Source organism: Heptranchias perlo, chromosome 1, assembly GCF_035084215.1.
Source record: "Heptranchias perlo isolate sHepPer1 chromosome 1, sHepPer1.hap1, whole genome shotgun sequence".
Taxonomy (NCBI): Eukaryota; Metazoa; Chordata; class Chondrichthyes; order Hexanchiformes; family Hexanchidae; genus Heptranchias; species Heptranchias perlo.
The window spans coordinates 10,768,107-10,788,798 of NC_090325.1; the positions used below are offsets into that span (position 1 = coordinate 10,768,107).

Here is a 20,692-nt window from a genome sequence, read left to right on the forward strand (position 1 = left end):
TGAGGGCCGAGGCAGCTGAAGGCACAGCCGGCAATGGTGGAGCGATTAAAATCTGGGATGCAGGAGCCCAGAATTAAAGGAAAGCAGAGATCTTGGAGGCTTGTAGGGCTAGAGGAGATAGGGAGGGGACCGATTTGAACACAAGGACGAGAATTTTAAATTTGAGGCGTTGCTGGACCAGGTGCCAATGTCGGTCAGCGAGCACAGGGGATGATGGGTGAACGGGACTTGGTGCGAGTTAGTGTACGGGCAGCAGAGTTTTGGATGAGCTCAAATTTACGGAGGGTGGAAGATGGGAGGCCGGCCAGGAGAGCATTGGAATAGTCGAGTCTGGAGGTAACAAAAGATAACAATAATTTTGTGTTCTTATAGGTAATACTGTGTACTATTCCTTCGTAGATGTCCCTCTCTATTCATTGCTGAATAAGTATATAAAAGTTCCACAAGACATTGCTGCAAACTGATACTTTTAAGGGATGATCCCTAAATCTGTGTGAGCAATGTACTGCTTAGACTTGTTATCAACAGTGCTGGAGAGTCATGATCTCTTTAAACTGACCACATGAGCTGCTTGATTGCTCAGGTGTCAGTGGTCTGCCTGATGGTACTTAGCCATATAGATCAGTTTAAATACTCGTTCTGTGCTAAAGTTAGCTGATCTCAGTTAGTTTTTTAAATTCATTCTCGGGATATGGGTGACGCTGGCATGGCCGGCATTTATTGCCCATCCCTAGTTGCCCTTGAGAAGATGGTGGTGGGCCTTCTTCTTGAACCGCTGCAGTCCGTGTGGTGAAGGTGTTCCCACTGACCTCATAGGTGGGGAGTTCCTGGATTCTGACCCAGTGATGACGAAGGAACGGCGATACATGTCCAAGTCGGGATGGTGTGTGACTTGGAGGGAAACTTGGAGGTGACGGTGTTCCCATGCGCCTACCCCCCTTGTCCTTTTCGGTGGTGGAGGTTGTAGAGTTGGAAGGCACCAGTTGGGTTTCAACGCCCTTGGGCTGAGAGGGGGTTAACCGGTACAAATCAGCCATAGTTCTTATTCCTGACCTCTCTTGCCGAAAGGTTTGGATGCGGCCTTAGAGCAGGATCAGGTCCAGCTGTGATGCCCTTCACGGTTGAATATTCCCTGTGTAGGTTCACATGTGAAAAATGATCACTTGTACAAGGTACCAGAAGGTGCCAGAACTGTACTGCAAGCATGGGTCAGTGCTTTCAGGAGAGGAGGAAAGAAACTGGGAAAATTCATTATTTTTAATTTTTTAAAAAAAAAGCGGGTGTACAGTGAGCCCAGGTGGGAACTACGCGTGGACGGTGGGTGAGAACAGGATTGGGATCAGCTGCGATGCACCCACGAACAAATAGCCCATTGACACTCACTGTCCAAGCTGCCACATGAATAATGCTCAATTTGCCCGATGTATCGGCAGGAACTGTTCCCCAGCAAGAGTCAGTGACTTCAGGGCAGGAGGGGGGGGGAGAAACTGTTAATACCCAGTGACTTGTTAAATAAACAGCAATGGGTGGGGAAAGGGTGCGAGGCTGAGCAGGTGGGTTGATCCAACTTGGGGCAAGTGGGTGGAGGGGCCCCTCTCAGGTGGACATAAAAGATCCCACGGCACTATTTCGGAGAAGAGCAGGGGAGTTCTCCCCCGGTGTCCTGGCCGATATTTATCCCTCAACCAACATCACTAAGAAACAGATCATCTGGTCATTGTCACATTGCTGTCTGTGGGATCTTGCTGTGCACAAATTGGCTGCCGCTTTTCCCACATTAAAACAGTAACTACACTTCAAAAAGTTCTTCATTGTCTGCGAAGCGCTTTGGGATGTCCTGAGGTCGTGAAAGGTGCTATATAAATGCAAGCTCTTCCTGTGGGCTATCAACTGGGTCCTGCTGTTAAAAACAAAATCTATTCTCTTTTATTTCATCACATTCTTAGCTGAATCAGTCCAGAGACTGATCTTGAGATTTAGATCCTGAAGCTGTGTGGAGTCGGCTGGAGGCTTTTTTTGAGATGCTGTGCTTTTGGGAGACGGTCCCTTAGCCTTTTGTTTACAAGCTGATGGTTTCCCAGGCTCACATGATCCGGCGGAGCTGGGCAGTGCAGGGACTGACGTGCATCTCTGCACGTTACCTTTTTTTTTAAAAAGCCTCAGCAAAGCGTAGACAGAAAAAGAGAGAGAGAGAGAGAAACAGAGAGAGAAAGAGAGAAACAGAGAGAGAAAGAGAGAAACAGAGAGAAGCAACTGGGGAAAGGAGGTGAAGTAAAAAAGAAAAAAAAGGGACTTTTATTTATAGAAAACAACATCAGCTTCCAGGCGATTTCTTAATTTTCCATCTATTCCAGATTAAAGAGGAAACGCTGCATTAGAAAAATAAGAGCAAAATATATTTAAAAAAGAAAGAAAAACTATTAACAAAAATGTCAGTTTACAATTTAGCAGAAGAAAGCCTTCATGGTGAGTATTGCCCATGAGTTCCCAGATGCTGCCTGTTATATTCAACAATGTGCATTTAATGTTGTCCAATGTTATTTCTGATCTTTGCTTTTAATTATTCTGATGAGCATCCATGTGATAGCACAAAAGGATAACAATTGTTTGCTACTGTATCTTGGCATGTAGGGTCAAGGTCCAGTATTTATTTGAGCTGTATATACACCTTTTTTGTGCCTAAATTAAAACAAAATCCTGTTGGTTTATTGCAGTTAAGATTTGATTCAAGAAATTAAACCGCTGCAATATAGATTTAAACCGTATATTTTCTTTGAAATCAGATTTTTTGGGATTAATTTATTCATGTGTTTTTTAAAAATAATTTATTCATGTGTTTTCTTTGGTAAGTTGAATCAGATAAAGTAGGGGTGAAATGCTATTCTGCTTTGTTACAGTTCTGTTGTTCAAGTTTTGCCATTTGCTGCTGTCTTTATGAATGGGTGAAAGACTGATATCAGATCAGAGGGGGAGGGTCCTGGTTTATTGGCCAACTTAAAGCAACAGTGTACTTGAAAGAAAGAAAAAAAGAAAGACTTGCCTTTATATATCGCCTTTCACAACCTCAGGATGTTCTAAAGCGCTTTCCAGCCGATGAAGTACTTTTGAAGCGTAGTCACTGTTGTAATGCAGGAAACGCGGCAGCCGATTCGCGCACAGCAAGATCCCACAAACAGCAATGTGATAATGACCTGATGATCTGTTTTTCGAGATGCTGGCTGAAGGATAAATATTGACCTGAACACCAGGGAGAATTCCCCTGCCCTTCGTCGGAATAGTGCCATGGGACCTTTTTACATCCCCCTGAGAGGGCAGACGGGGCCTCGGTTTAACGCCTCATCCGGCGCAGCACTCCCTCAGTACTACGCTGGGGGGTATCAGCCTGGATTATGTGCTCAAGTCTCTGGAGTGGGACTTGAACCCGCAACCATCTGACTAGTGCGAGAGTGCCATCCACTTAGTCACGGCTAACACTTGAGGGGGGGATAAATAAATTATATTTAACTTGTAATAAAAACTGAAGAGCTACACCTCAACAACAACAACAACAACAACAGCTTGGATTTCTATAGCGCCTTTGACGTAGTAAAATGTCCCAAGGCTCTTCACAAGAGCGTTATCAAACAAAATTTGACACCGAGCCACACATACCATGGGAAAACTACTTATGTGCCCATTCCCAGAGCAGCCTCTCACCTGGCAGGAATGCATATTGGGAAATCACTCACACTATGCTTACATTTTCCAATATGCACTCTCAGCAGCCAAGGGCATGCATTCCTTAAATTAATCCAGCACTGCATTATTGTATAATATAAACCATAGTAATATAATCTGTAATATATTAAAAATCTTGCATTTATCACTTCCAGTCAATATTACTTTCTGCCACACTGTCGCTGATCGAGTTTCTCTGTATATTGGCGGCTGCTTGTAAATCCCACACGGTCGGAAGAAAACCAGCGTGAATTGGCTGGCTTTCTTTCTCATATACTTTAAAAATTCATTCTCAGGATGCGGGCGTCGCTGGCAAGGCCGGCATTTATTGCCCATCCCTAGTTACCCCTTGAGAAGGTGGTGGTGAGCCTTTTTTGAACCGCTGCAGTCCGCGAGGTGGAGGTTCTCCCACAGCGCTGTTAGGTAGGGAGTTCCAGGATTTTGACCCAGCGACGATGAGGTGTATATATACTGTTCCTTTTAAAAGATTCTCCTTGTTGATTGGTAGGTTTGCTATCTGCTCGGTTATGATTTGTTCCAGATTTATGATGTGCTGATATCAAGTTAACAAGCATGACTTGGACAAGTCTTGGACAGCTGAAGTGTGACAGATGTACAGTATTGCAAGATGTGTATATATTAGCAAATGTCCCTGTGGCATTTCCCATGGTAGGTCAGATACCAGGATACGTTATACCATGTAATGCATAAAGTATTATTCTGCTGCTGATATGGAGTTGTATCCCCTTTAAAATGACAAAGCTGTCAAGTAAACATTGGGTGAAATCTGAGTTTAATTGCTCTTTAGGTTGCAGGTCAGAACCTTGGGTTTCTATTTGTTTTTCAAGTGTGATTGTTAAAAAGTTAGTCTGAGACTACAAACACTCTGACTCCTGTGCTAATTAAGGCACTTCTATTTGCTGGGATACTTTGTGTAAATTGCAAATGACTGCCACTATTTGAGTGTAACGGAGATGTGTGACAGACAAGAAATGCATGTTCGATGTGCCATTTTTATGATATTAATACAGATATCCCTTTCAGAAGAGAATTGGATGTATACTTGAAAAGGAAATATTTGCAGGGCTATGGGGAAAGAGCGGGGGAATGGGACTAATTGGACAGCTCTTTCAAAGAGCCGGCACTGGCATGATGGGCCAAATGGCCTCCTTCTGTGAAGTAAGAATCTATGATTCTATGGCAGTTTCTGTTGAGTTTTTCCTGTCAACCACTTCTAAATGTATTTTGCATATTGTAAATGTACATTCCCTTCGTGCCCTCTGGTCCTACTTTCTTAGTTCCCTTTGGAGTAATAACATGAGATTGCCTGTCGAGAACATTTAATCTTATTTACCTTGGTGAGGCCCTCCTGTAACCACCTCATTTGTGGATTGTAACGTTTAAGCTCTCCTAATCTTTCCTCAGTGATTGCTCATGGCCCTGACACATGGTTTATGATGCTGTCTGAACTCTGCAATGTTATTACTTTGTTGCTATCACTTTTATAACCCTCTGTATAACTCATTGCTTGCCACTGGTTGTATTTTGATGATCTCTTGTCCCTGAGGGTTCATTGGGCTCATATATTTTAAAAGAGCCTTTTTAAAGAAGGAAGTTATGCACTGGTTAGGCCTCAGCTGAAGTATTGTGTTCAATTCTGGGCACCACACTTTAGAAAGGATAAAAAGGCCTTAGAGAGGGTGCAGAATGAGATTTACTAGAATGATACCTGGATTTCAGTTATGTGGAGAGACTGGAGAAGCTGGGGTTGTTCTCCTTAGAACAGAGCAGGTTAAGGGAAGATTTGATAGAGGTGTTCAAAATCATGAACGGTTTTGACAGAGTAAATAAGGAGAAACCAGAGGACACAGATTTAAGGTGATCGGCAAAAGAGCCAGAGGCGACATGAGGAAACATTTTTTACGCAGCGAGTTGTGATGATCTGGAATTCACTGCCTGAAAGGGTGGTCATGATGTGGAGGTGTCGGTGATGGACTGGGGTTGACAATTGTAAACAATTTTACAACACCAAGTTATAGTCCAACAATTTTATTTGAAATTCACAAGCTTTCGGAGGCTTCCTCCTTCCTCAGTTGAATGTTGGTGGTGGAAGCAGATTCAATAATAACTTTCAAAAGGGAATTGGATAAATACTTGAAGGGAAAAAATTTACAGGGCAAAGGGGAAAGAGCAGGGGGAATGGGACTAATTGGATCGCTCTTTCAAAGAGCCGGCACAGGCAAAATGGGCCGAATGGCCTCCTCCTTTGCTGTACCTACTATGATACTATGAACCTCAGCTCAGTGTTCAATATGGGTGTGTTGTGGGGGCATTAAGCTATTTGCGCTGCATTGGTAGCACCTCCCAAACCCGCAACTTCTACCCCCTAGAAGGACGAGGGCAGCAGGTGCATGGGAACAACACCACCTGCACGTTCCCCTCCAAGTAACACACCATCCCGACTTGGAAATATATCGACGTTCCTTCATCGTCGCTGGGTCAAAATCCTGGAACTCCCTTCCTAACAGCACTGTGGGAGAACCTTCACCACACGGACTGCAGCAGTTCAAGAAGAAGGCTGGAGGTGGGGAGGGGTGGGGATAGTGAGAGTGAGCAGCCCTGTTCTCCCTCCTCCAGCCTGACAACCCCCGAGATCTCTGCGCTCCTCCAATTCCGGCCTCTTGCTCATCCCCGATTTTCATCGCTGCACCATTGGCGGCCGTGCCTTCAGCTGTCTAGGCCCTAAACTCTGGAATTCCTTCCCTAAGCCTCTCCGCCTCTCTACCTCTCTCTCCTTTAAGACACTCCTTAAAACCTACCTCTTTGACCAAGTTTTGGTCACTTTTCCTAATATCTCCTTAGAAGAACATAAGAAATAGGAGCAGGAGTAGACCATAGGGCCTCTCGAGCCTGCTCCGCCATTCAGTAAGATCATTGCTAACCTTCGACCTCAACTCCAAATCCCTTGATTCCCCTAGAGTCCAAAAATCTATCCACTTCAGCCTTGAATATACATTATATACACATATACATTATGTGGCTCGGTACAGCTCCCCGTTTAGTACAGGTTAGGTACAGTATAGCTCCCCCTATAGTACAGGTCAGGTTTGATAATGCCGTGAAGTGCTGTGGGACGTTTTACTACGTTAAAGGCATTAAAGGGTGGTAGAAGTTTGGAACTCTCTTCCGCAAACGGAAATTGATACTAGCTCAATTGCTAAATTTAAATCTGAGATAGATAGTTTTTTGGCAACCAAAGGTATTAAGGGATATGGGCCAAAGGCAGGTCCGTGGAGCTAGATCACAGATCAGCCATGATCTTATCAAATGGCGGAGCAGGCTCGAGGGGCTGAATGGCCTACTCCTGTTCCTATGTTCCTTTAAAAAAAAAAGTGCTACTTCTTGTTGTTGGTTCTTAGAGTGAGTTTTGCCCTCTTTTTCAAAAGGAAAGAGTTGTAAAGAATTGTCAGCAGTTTTAACACCACTGCCTCTCTCTTTGACTATTTTAAAAATGTATTTACTTAAACAGTCTGTGTGCTAATGACATCATTGATACAATTGACTGTTAGCCCAACAGTAAAAATAAACTTGACGTACATCAGGGATGTAAAGTCAATGATGCTGGCTGTTTTAGGGATCATATCATCTCACCAACGCCTGTAGATGTATCCCCAGTCTATTATCTCCTTCACTGATGTCATTAGCACTCACGTAAAAGAAAGAAAATGAAAGCCTTGCTTTTATATTGTAACGTGTCACATCTCTCAGCAAGGTCTCAAGTGGTTTCACATACAATGAGATACTTTCAAGTGCAGTAACTACCGTTATGTAGGCAAATGGGATTTAAGACACAGCAAGATCCCAGCAATGAGAGGAATGACCAATTAATTTTTTTTTATGCTTTGTGGAGGAATGTTGGTCAAAACACCAAGTTTTCTAGATTGAGAAAGAGAAACATTGAAAGGGGGAACGGGCAGGAGAGTGGGATTAGACTAGGTGCCTTATTTGGAGAAAAGCATTTGGACAGACTCGGTGGAGTAAACGGCCTGTTTTTTTGCGCTGGAATGTTCTATTCCTCCAGTGATGTCGTGGGATTCCCTAAGATCCGTCCGAACACCCTGACCGCAGTTTAGCATCTGGGGCAGTGCCTCAGGTGACGCCGTGGATTCTCAAGACTTGTGTTAAAGTCCTGGAAGTTCAGCCTCGTCATTAATATCACCACATGCAACGCGACGGGGGAGATGTTCAACTTACTGACCGGCCATAAAAAAGATCGGCATCGCGGGTCGGCGATGGAAATGTAAATCGGGCGGGTCCTATGATGGGCGGCTGATCCAATGCCAGCTTTACACTCAACTGGTAAGTTGAAAATCTACCCCAAATAAACAGGAAGTTAAAGGTGACACGCTCTGTGACACACTTCCCAGAGCAGAATTGAGTCCTGCAGACCAGGAAAGGACATGGGAACTAACATTTCTATAGCGCCTTTCATCTCCCCAGGACATCCCAAAGTACTTCATAGCCAAATAAGGAATTTTGAAGTGTAGTCACAGTTGTAATGTAGGGAAAGGTGGCAGCCAATTTGCGCACAGCAAGCTCCCACAAACAGCAATGAGATAAATGACCAGATAATTTGTTTTACTGACGTTGGTTGAGGGATAATTGTTGGCCAGGACATCGGGGAGAACTCCCCCCTGCTCTTCTTCAAGTCGTGCCGTGGGATCTATTGCGTCCACAGGTTGACGGGGTCACGGTTTAATGTATAATCCCAAATGCAGCACCTCCGACAGTGCAGCCCTCCCCTGGTGTTTTACTGATGTGTCAATGAGTGGGACTTGAACCCACAACTTTCTGACTCAGGGACGAGAATGCTGCCCACTGAGCCAAAGCTGACAGGAAGATCCCTGGTTGAACCCCTGGGCTGTGCGGAGTTAGTCGATCCCAACTAGGTCTCTCGTACAGGGGTACAATTACCATCAGCTCCCTGGGGCTGCACAAGGGGGACAGGAGCGGGCTTGGTTGCGATGCCCTCCACTTCAGACATAAAAGAATGGCCGATTGGGTCGGTGTATGGGAGAGCTGCCGGACCACGGGGAAGAGTTAGCATCTTCAGGGGGAGGAGGGGAGGAAAACGAGCGAGGAAAATAATATTGGCTTGTGGGGATATTTGCATCACGTACGTGGAATCGACCGTGCAGCAAATGAGCGGCTGCATGTATTGTCTCTTTAAAAATTAATTCTCAGGATCTGGGCATTGCAGGCAAGGCCCACATTTATTGCCAATTATTAATTCTCCTGAGGAGTTGGTGGTACAACTTGAATGACTTGTTAGGCCACTTCAGAGGGCAGTTAAGAGTCAACCATTCAGTCAACCATAAGCCACCAACTAGTACAATGGATATAGAGGAACAAATTTACAGGGAAATTACAGAAAGGTGCAAAAGCTATAGAGCAGTGATAACTGGGGACTTCAACTATCCTAATATAGACTGGGAGAACAATAATAATATAAGGGGCAAAGAGGGGGAGGAATTTTTGAAGTGTGTTCAGGAAAACTTTCTTAACCAGTACATTTCCAGCCCAACGAGGAAGGAGGCATTGCTGGACTTGGTTCTAGAGAATGAGGCGGGCCAAGTGGAGCAAGTGTCAGTGGGGGAGCATTTAGGGAGCAGCGATCATAGTGTTCATAAGGTTTAGATTAGCTATGGAAAAGGACACGGACCACTCTAAAGTAAAAATACTCAATTGGAGGAGGGCCAATTTCAATGGGATGAGAACAGATCTGGCCTGGGTAAATTGGAATCAAAGATTGGCAGGCAAAACTGTAATTGAACAGCGGGCGGCCTTTAAAGAGGAGAAGGTTCAGGTACAGTCTAGGTACATTCCCACGAGGGAGAAAGGTAGGGCAACTAAAACCAGAGCTCCCTGGATGACAAAAGAGGTAGAGAGTAAGATGAAGCAGAAAAAGAGGCATATGACAGATGTCAGGTTGATAATACAAGTGAGAACCAGACTGAATATAGAAAGTTCAGAGGGGAAGTGAAAAAGGAAATAAGAGGGGCAAAGAGAGAGTATGAGAATAGACTGGCGGCCAACATAAAAGGAAATCCAAAAGTCTTCTACAGGCATTTAAACAGTAAACGGGTAGTAAGAGGAGGGGTGGGGCCAATTAGGGATCATAAAGGAGATCTGCTCATGGAGGCAGAGGGCATGGCCGAGGTAGTAAATGAGTACTTTGCATCTGTCTTTACCAAGGAAGAAGATGCTGCAAGAGTCTCAGTAAAGGAAGATATAGTTGAGATATTGGATGGGCTAAAAATTAATAAAGAGAAGGTACTAGAAAGGCTAGCTGCACTTAAAGTAGAAAAACTGTTACCCCGGTCCGGATTGGATGCATCCTAGGTTGCTGAGGGAAGTAAGGGTGGAAATTGCGGAGGTACTGGCCATAATCTTCCAAACATCCTTAGATATGGGAGTGGTGCCAGAGGACTGGAGAATTGCAAATATTACAGCCATATTCAAAAAAGAGCGTAAGGATAAACCCAGCAACTACAGGCCAGTCAGTTTAACCTCTGTGGTGCGGAATTTTTTAGAATCGATAATCCGGGACAGAATTAACAGTCACTTGGACGAGTGTGGATTGATTAGGAAAAACCAGCCTGGATTTGTTAAAGGCAAATCGTGTTTAACTAACTTGATAGAGTTTTTTGATGAGGTAACAGAGAGGGTAGACAAGGGCAATGCAGTTGATGTGGTGTATATGGATTTTCAAAAGGTGTTTGATAAAGTGCCGCATGGTAGGCTTGTCATCAAGATTGTGGCCCATGGAATAAACGGGGCAGTAGCAACATGGATACAGAATTGGCTAAGTGACAGGAAACGGGGAGTAGTGGTGAATGGTTGTTTTTCGGACTGGAGGGAGGTGTACAGTGGTGTTCCCCAGGGGTCGGTGCTGGGATCACTGCTTTTCTTGATATATATTAATGACTTGGGACACGGTACAATTTCAAAATTTGCAGATGACACAAATCTTGGAAGTGTAGTGAACAGTGAGGAGAATAGTGATAGTCTTCAAGACGATATAGATACGCTGGTGGAATGGGCGGACATGTGTCAGATGAAATTTAAAACAGAAAAATGGGAAGTGATACATTTTGGTAAGAAGAACGAGGAGAGGCAATATAAAACAAAGGGTACAATTCTAAAAGGGTTACAGAAACAGAGAGATCTGGGGTAGATGTGCACAAATTGTTGAAGGTGGCAGGGCAGGTTGAGAAAGTGATTTTTAAAAAAGCATATGGGATCCTGGGCTTTATAAATAGAGGCATAGAGTACAAAAGCAAGGACGTCATGATGAACCTTTATAAAACACTGGTTTAGCCACAACTGGAGTATTGTGTCCAGTTCTGGGCACTGCACTTTAGGAAGGATGTGAAGGCCTTAGAGAGGGTGCAGAAGAGATTTACTAGAATGATTCCAGGGATGAGGGACTTTAGTTACGTGGATAGACTGGAGAAGCTGGTGGTGTTCTTCTTGGAACAGAGAAGGTTGAGAGGAGATTTGATAGAGGTATTCAAAATCGTGAAAGATCTAGACAGTGTAGATAGAGAGAAACTGTTCCCATTGGTGGAAGGGTCAAGAACCAGAGGACATAGATTTAAGGTGATTGGCAAAAGAACCAAAGGTGACTTTTTTACACAGCGAGTGGTTATGATCTAGAATGCACTGCCCGAGGGGGTGGTGGAGGCAGATTCAATCATGGCCTTCAAAAGGGAACTGGATAAGTACTTGAAAGGAAAAAAAATTGCAGGGCTGTGGCAGTGGAGTGGGACTAGCTGGATTGCGCTTGCATAGAGCCGGCGCAGACTCGATGGGCTGAATGGCCTCCTTCCGTGCTGTAACTTTTCTATGATTCTACGATTCAGGTGTTGGACTGGAGCCACATATAGGCCCAGACTGGGTAAGGATGGTAGGTTTCCTTCCCCTAAAGGACATTCGTGAACCAGTTGGGTTTTTAAACTACAATCTGACAGCATCGTGGTCACTTTTACTGACACCAGCTGTTTATTTCCAGATTTTTTTTTATATTAAACTGAATTCAAATACCCGTAAACAGCCATGGTGGGATTTGAACTCTCATTAACTGTGATGATAAGTACCTGCCTTTGGATTACTAGTCCAGGAGCCTAACCACCGTACCCGTCATATTACTGTGATGCTGAACGAGGCTCAGCATTTGCCGTAGGTGAGATCGGTGAGATCTGACACGGTCTCGGCACAGCTTGGATCACGCCGGCAGCAAGCGATGGGAGTCAGTGTTGGTTTTAGCAACTCGCCCGCAGATGCTGCTGTTAATAGGAGCAGGCGGAGGCCATTCAGCCCCTCGATCCTGTTTCGCCATTTAATTTGACCATGGCTGATCTGAATCTTAACTCCATTTACCCATCTTGCTTCAGTAGCCCTTAATACCCTTATCCAAAAAATCTATCACTCTCTTACTTTTGAAATTTTCAATTGATCCCCAGCCTCAACAGCTTTTAGGGGAGAGTTCCAGATTTCCACTACCCTTTGTGTGAAGAAGTGTTTCCTGACGTCACCCCTGAACGGCCTAGCTCTAATTTTAAGCTTATTTCTCCTTGTCTGGATTCCCCTGCCGGAGGAAATAGTTTCTCTCTATCTACGTTATCAACTCCTCTAATCATCTTAAACAGGGGATCATATGCAATGGAACTGATTAGAGGGAGAGAGTAAACAGGTTATTTTGAAAGGCGTCTGGTCAGGAGTTTCTGCTCATAAACAAACCAGCGGATTTGGATTATTAACGATGGTGTTGGACCTGCACGTACTGTACGGTCGGTATGGTGTCTGACTTCTTGGGGTAGATTTTTAAGCTGGACGCCCAGACGTGAAACTGAGTCGCTGATCGCCTGCTGGTTTCAGAAACTGACCGATTGTGTTGTGTTCCATCGCGGGCGGCCGACCTGTAACGCCAGGTTTACACCAGGGCGGCTTGTTGAAAATCTACCCCATTAACCTTTGTGGCATTAGGGTGCTGTTATTGACCCCAGTGCCCCCTAACTAGGAACTACGTGACGGAAAAAGACCAAGAACCATCTGGTTCGCCTTCTACCATCCGGCTAGTTGCTTGTTATCTCTGTAACCTCCTCCAGCTCTACCCTACGAGATATCTGCACTCCTCCAATTCTGGCCTCTTGTCCAACCCTGACTTTCTTTGCTCCACCATTGGCGGCCGTGTCTTCAGCTGCCTAGGCTCTAAGCTCTGGACTTCCCTCCCTAAACCTCTCCGCCTCTCTACCTCTCTCGTTTTAAGATGCTCCTTAAAACCTACCTCTTTGACTAAGCTTTTGGTCACCTGTCCTAATATCTCTCTTTATGTGGCTCAGTGTCAAATTTTGTTTGGTAATCCCTCCTGTGAAGAACCTTGAGATGTTTTACTATGTTAGGAGTTGTTGACTAATCATAGCAATTAATCTCTATCAATTAGTCAACAACAGACCCAGACATGGTGGAGAGCTTTGGGAACCATAGGTCCAAAGTCACCTGTTCCTCCCAAGCATGTTACATTCACCACATGTCGTGTCTCAAATCGAGAAGGTAAATTAGTGACCCTCACTTGCTGTGTGTGGATATCAGATGGGGGCACAATCTGGCCTGACTGACACGTCCCCCATCATTGGATAGCCTGCCAACAGAGCCTAGGCTCACACATTAAAATTGCCAGAGGGCATTTGGCACCTCTGGACCTGAAACCCTTCTCCTGCCTTCTTGGGTTGGTGCCTTCAAGGGTGGAGGAGGAGAGCTAAACAATGGGAGCCGGAACAACGTGAATTCTCCAGAGGCCTGAGAATAGGCCCACTTGGCTCTCTCGCTTTGGCCAGGAAATGGTGCATGGTACAGAGGGGGAAAAAAAAATGCTTCTTAGCAGTTTGGTGAAAGTTTATTCACGTCCTACCACCTTCTGTGGGAACGTTAGGGACGATTCATATAACTGGCTGCTTCTTCAAGCCAACATCAGGTAGTGGAATGTTTACTCACTCCTGTAACTTGTTGTCAAGTATATTTGCTTTTTGTAGAGGCATCGGGTTCCATTTCAAATAAAGACTTGCATTTATATCACGCCTTTTCAGACCACAGGACACACCAAAGCACTTCACACCCAATGAAGTACTTTTGAAGTGTAGTCCAGTGTTATAATGTAGGAACGCGGCAGCCATTAACGTCTCACTCTAAAGACAGGAACTCCGACAGTGCAGCACTGCAATGTCAGCCTAGATTTTGTGCTCAAGTCCCTCGAGTGGGACTCTGAACCCACGACCTTCTGACTCAAAGGCAAGAGTGCTATCCACTGAGCCACTACTGACACTTGAACAGTAGAGGAGTTCTCCCTGGTGTCCTGGTCAATATTTATCCCTCAACCAACATCACCAAAGCAGATGATCTGGTCATTATCAGATTGATCTTCGTGGGATCTTGCTGTGTGCAAATTGGTTGCCGCATTTCCTACATTACAACAGTGACTACACTTCAAAAGTACTTCACTGGCTGTAAACCGCTTTGGGACATCCTGAGGTCATGCAAGATACTATATAAATGCAAGTCTGTCTGTCTGCCTGTCTTTTCTTTCTTTCTTTCTTTCTTTCTTTCTTTCTTTCTCTCTCTCTCTCTCTCTCTCTCTCTCTCTCTTCATCAAAATAATGCCATGGGATCTTTTACATCCACCTGAAAGGGCTTTGCTTTAATGTCTGATCCAAAAGACGGCACCTCCAACAGTGCAGCACTCCCTCAGTACTGCACTAGAGCATCAACTTGGATTTTGTGTTCAAATCTCTGGATTGAGACTTGAACCCACAACCTTCTGACAGAGGCAAGAGTGCAATCCACTGAGTCATGGCTGACACCCAAAGTGGGGGATCGGTGAGGGGAGGTATATGATAGGTGAAGGGATGATAGGTGAAGAGGATGGGGTGTTATCGGGTGAGAGTTGTTTGATAGAAAACAGGTAGGGGGAAGTGTGTGAGGGAAAGACACATGATAGGGAGAGTGAAGATAGATGAAGGTGAGTGGAGGGGTGTGAGGGGCCTGTAGTGTGATAGGAGAGGGGGAGCAGAAACGAGGGGAGAGGTGTGTGTGCGATTTGGGAATGTGGTAGGTGAGAAGGGGAGATAAGTGAAGGGAGAGGAGTGTGAGGGGCTTGGGATGTGAGAGGTAAGAGGGAAGATAAGGAAGTGGAGGGATGTGAAGGGTTTGGGGTGTGATAGGCGAGGGAGGATGTGTGTGAGATGAGAGGAAGGAACGATAAGCAATTATGTGGTAAATGAGAGGTGTGATAAGTTTGGAAACAGGAAGAACTTTGTATCATTTTTTTTCACAATACACGGCTCAGAAATTATTTTTCTAACTACCATCAATTCGGTACCCCTCCCTCTGCCAAATTAGTTTAAACCCTCCCCCATAACACTAGTTAACCTCCCCATGAGGTAATTGGTCCCAGCCATGTTCTGGTGCAACCCATCCCATCTTAAACACATCCTGCCCGAGAACTGGTCCCAATGCCCCAGGAATCTGAAGCCCTCCCTCCTGCACCACTTCTCCAGCCATGAGCTAACGTGTCTATCCTACTATTCTTACAAAATAGTGAGAGAGGATATTGGCTCAGAAAATCAAGATGTTGAATCAGTCTGGGTGGAGTTAAGGAGCACCAAGGGGCAGGAAACATTGGTGGGAGTTGTCTATAGGCTTCCAAACAGTAGTGGTAATGTAGAGGATGGTATCAAACAGGAAATTAGAGATGCATGTAACAAGGGTACTACAGTAATCATGGGTGACTTCAATCTACATATAGACTGGCCAAATCAAATTAGCAATAATACTGTGGAGGATGAATTCCTGGAGTGTGTACGAGATGTTTTTTTAGGAGGAGCCAACTAGATTGGGTATTGTGCAATGAGAAGGGGTTAATTAATAATCTTGTTGTGTGGGGTTCTTTAGGGAAGAGTGACCATAACATGATAGAATTCTTCATTAAGATGGAAAGTGAAGTCGTCCAATCCGAAACTAGGGTCCTAAATCTAAACAAAGGAAACTACGAAGGTATGAAGAGTGAGTTGGCTATGATAGATTGGGGAGCTTCATTAAAAGGCATGACGGTGGATAGGCAATGGCTAATGTTTAAGGAACGAATGCATGAATTGAAACAATTATTCCTTTCTGGCACAAAAACACAAAAGGAAAAAGCAGCCCAACCATGGCTAACAAAAGAAATTAAGGATGGTATTAGATCCAAAGAGGAGTCAGATAAAGTTGCCAGAAAAAGTAGCAAGCCTGAGGATTGGGAGCAGTTTAGAATTCAGCAAAAAAGGACCAAGAGATTGATTAAGAGAGGAAAAAGATAGTGTGAGAGTAAACTTGCAAGGAACATAAAAGTGGACTGTAAAAGCTTCTACAAGTATGTAAAAAGAAAAAGATTAGTGAAGACAAATGTAGGACCCATACAGTCAGAAACAGGAGAATTATAATGGGGAACAAGGAAATGGCAGAGCAATTAAACAAATACTCTGGGTTCTGTCTTCATTGAAGAAGACACAGATAACTTCCCAGAAATGCTAGGGAACCAAGGGACTAGTGAGAAGGAAATTAATATTAGTACAAAAAAATAGTGCTGGAGAAATTAATGGGACTGAAAGCCGATAAATCCCCAGGGCCTGATAATCTGCATCCCAGAGTACTAAAAGAGGTAGCCATGGAAATAGTGGATGCATTAGTTGTCATCTTCCAAAATTCTATAGATTATGGAACAGTTCCTGCAGATTGGAGGGTGGCAAATGTAACCCCACTATTTGAAAAAGGCGGGAGAGAGAAAACAGGGAACTACAGATCGGTTAGCCTAACATCAGTAGTAAGGAAAATGCTAGGGTCTATTATAAAGGATGTGATAACAGACACTTAGAAAATATCAATGGGATTAGACAAAGTCAACATGGATTTATGAAAGGGAAATCATGTTTGACAAACCTACTGGAGTTTTTTGAGGATGTAACTGGTAGAATAGATAAGGGAGAACTAGTGGATGTGGTTTATTTGGATTTTCAGAAGGCCTTTGATAAAGTCCCACATAAGAGGTTAGTGTGCAAAGTTAAAGCACATGGGATTGGGGGTAATATACTGGCATGGATTGAAAATTGGTTAACAGGCAGGAAACAGAGAGTAGGAACAAATGGGTCTTTTTTGGGGTGGCACGCGGTGACTAGTGGGGTACCGCAGGGATCGGTGCTTGGGCCCCAGCTATTCACAATATATATCAATGATTTGGATGAGGGAACCAAATGTAATATTACCAAGTTTGCTGACGACACAAAACTAGGTGGGATTGTGAGTTGTGAGGAGGATGCAAAGAGGCTTCAAGGCGATTTAGACAAGTTGAGTGAGTGGGCAAATACATGGCAGATGCAGTATAATGTGTATAAATGTGAAGTTATCCAGAACGAGGGGTCACAGTCTCAGGATACGGGGTAGGACATTTAGGACTGAGATGAGGAGAAATTTCTTCACTCAGAGAGTGATGAACCTCTGGAATTCTCTACCACAGAGGGCTGTGGAGGCCAAGTCACTGAATATATTTAAGAAGGAGCTAGATAGCTTTCTAGACACAAAAGGCATCAAGGGGTATGGGGAGAGAGCGGGAATATGGTATTGAGATAGAGGATCAGCCATGATCATATTGAATGGCGGAGCAGGCTTGAATGGCCGAATGGCCTACTCATGCTCCTATTTTCTATGTTTCTATGTTTCTTATACTCACTAGCAAGTGGCACTGGGAGAAATCCAGAGATTACCACCTTTTTGAGGTCCTGTTCTTCAACCTTTTTCCTAGATTCTGAAACTCTGCCTGTAGAACCTCAATCCTGCATGATGCAGTGTTCTATATAATTAGCTGCTCTTTATCATAAATCGAGACCTTCTAAAACCTTCTGATAGGTTCTTGGAGGGTAAACGTTGAAAGATCATTTCCACTGGTTTATGAATCAGTGACAGGAGTCATCGAATCAGGATTAGCGTTAAAAGAATGAATGGGGACGTTAGACAGAGGGTCATTAAAACATGGGTTGCTTTACCACAAGTGGTGATTGAGGCAGAAACTAGAAGGTCGTTTATAGAATCATAGAATCATAGAATCATAGAAGTTACAACATGGAAACAGGCCCTTCGGCCCAACATGTCCATGTCGCCCAGTTTATACCACTAAGCTAGTCCCAATTGCCTGCACTTGGCCCATATCCCTCGATACCCATCTTCCCCATGTAACTGTCCAAATGCTTTTTAAAAGACAAAATTGTACCCGCCTCTACTACTGCCTCTGGCAGCTCGTTCCAGACACTCACCACCCTTTGAGTGAAAAAATTGCCCCTCTGGATCCTTTTGTATCTCTCCCCTCTCACCTTAAATCTGTGCCCCCTCGTTATAGACTCCCCTACCTTTGGGAAAAGATTTTGACTATCGACCTTATCTATGCCCCTCATTATTTTATAGACTTCTATAAGATCACCCCTTAACCTCCTACTCTCCAGGGAATAAAGTCCCAGTCTGTCTAACCTCTCCCTGTAAGTCAAACCATCAAGTCCCGGTAGCATCCTAGTAAATCTTTTCTGCACTCTTTCTAGTTTAATAATATCCTTTCTATAATAGGGTGACCAGAACTGTACACAGTACTCCAAGTGTGGCCTCACCAATGCCCTGTACAACTTCAACAAGACATCCCAACTCCTGCATTCAATGTTCTGACCAATGAAACCAAGCATGCTGAATGCCTTCTTCACCACCCTATCCACCTGTGACTCCACTTTCAAGGAGCTATGAATCTGTACTCCTAGATCTCTTTGTTCTATAACTCTCCCCAACGCCCTACCATTAACGGAGTAGGTCCTGGCCCGATTCGATCTACCAAAATGCATCACCTCACATTTATCTAAATTAAACTCCATCTGCCATTCATCGGCCCACTGGCCCAATTTATCAAGATCCCGTTGCAATCCTAGATAACCTTCTTCACTGTCCACAATGCCACCAATCTTGGTGTCATCTGCAAACTTACTAACCATGCCTCCTAAATTCTCATCCAAATCATTAATATAAATAACAAATAACAGCGGACCCAGCACCGATCCCTGAGGCACACCGCTGGACACAGGCATCCAGTTTGAAAAACAACCCTCGACAACCACCCTCTGTCTTCTGTCGTCAAGCCAATTTTGTATCCAATTGGCTACCTCACCTTGGATCCCATGAGATTTAACCTTATGTAACAACCTACCATGCGGTACCTTGTCAAATGCTTTGCTGAAGTCCATGTAGACCACGTCTACTGCACAGCCCTCATCTATCTTCTTGGTTACCCCTTCAAAAAACTCAATCAAATTCGTGAGACATGATTTTCCTCTCACAAAACCATGCTGACTGTTCCTAATTAGTCCCTGCCTCTCCAAATGCCTGTAGATTCTGTCCCTCAGAATACCCTCTAACAACTTACCCACTACAGATGTCAGGCTCACTGGTCTGTAGTTCCCAGGCTTTTCCCTGCCGCCCTTCTTAAACAAAGGCACAACATTTGCTACCCTCCAATCTTCAGGCACCTCACCTGTAGCGGTGGATGATTCAAATATCTCTGCTAGGGGACCCGCAATTTCCTCCCTAACCTCCCATAACGTCCTGGGATACATTTCATCAGGTCCCGGAGATTTATCTACCTTGATGCGCGTTAAGACTTCCAGCACCTCCCTCTCTGTAATATGTACACTCCTCAAGACATCACTATTTATTTCCCCAAGTTCCCTAACATCCATGCCTTTCTCAACCGTAAATACCGATGTGAAATATTCATTCAGGATCTCACCCATCTCTTGTGGTTCCGCACATAGATGACCTTGTTGATCCTTAAGAGGCCCTACTCTCTCCCTAGTTACCCTTTTGCCCTTTATGTATTTGTAGAAGCTCTTTGGATTCACCTTTGCCTGATCTGCCAAAGCAATCTCATATCCCCTTTTTGCCCTCCTGATTTCTCTCTTAACTCTACTCCGGCAATCTCTATACTCTTCAAGGGATCCACTTGATCCCAGCTGCCTATGCATGTCATATGCCTCCTTCTTATTTTTGACTAGTGCCTCAATCTCCCGAGTCATCCAAGGTTCCCTACTTCTACCAGCCTTGCCCTTCACTTTATAAGGAATGTGCTTACACTGAACCCTGGTTAACACACTTTTGAAAGCCTCCCACTTACCAGACGTCCCTTTGCCTGCCAACAGACTCTCCCAATCAACTTCTGAAAGTTCCTGTCTAATACCATCAAAATTGGCCTTTCCCCAATTTAGAATTTTAACTTTTGGGCCAGACCTATCCTTCTCCATAGCTATCTTAAAACTAATGGAATTATGATCACTGGTCCCAAAGTGATCCCTCACTAACACTTCTGTCACCTGCCCTTCCTTATTTCCCAAGAAGAGGTCAAGTTTTGCCCCCTCTCTAGTCGGGCCATCCACATACTGAATGAGAAATTCCTCCTGAATACACTCAACAAATTTCTCTCCATCCAAGCCCCTAATGCTATGGCTGTCCCAGTCAATGTTGGGAAAGTTAAAGTCCCCTACTATTACCACCCTATTTTTCTTGCAGCTGTCTGTAATCTCCTTACATATTTGCTCCTCAATTTCCCGTTGACTATTTGGGGGTCTGTAGTACAATCCTATCAAAGTGATCTCTCCCTTCTTATTTTTCAGTTCTACCCATATGGACTCAGTGGGCGAACCCTCGGATATATCCCCTCTCACTACTGCCGTGATGTTCTCCCTAATCAAGAACGCAACTCCCCCTCCTCTCTTACCTCCTGCTCTATCTTTCCTATAGCATCTGTACCCTGGAACATTGAGCTGCCAGTCCTGCCCCTCCCTTAGCCATGTTTCAGTAA

The 20,692-nt window shown here is 44.4% G+C and overlaps 1 protein-coding gene across 1 annotated transcript in view; it reads left to right on the plus strand.

Annotated features, from left to right (window-relative positions):
* Positions 1-2,106: 2,106 nt before the first annotated feature.
* Positions 2,107-20,692, plus strand: part of LOC137316372 (BCL2/adenovirus E1B 19 kDa protein-interacting protein 3-like) — a 45,442-nt gene continuing 26,856 nt past the window's right edge. Inside the window, exon 1 of the mRNA XM_067980457.1 lies at positions 2,107-2,466. Coding sequence (XP_067836558.1) covers positions 2,430-2,466 — 37 coding nt within the window. The 5' untranslated portion in view covers positions 2,107-2,429. The remainder of the gene's footprint in view (positions 2,467-20,692) is intronic.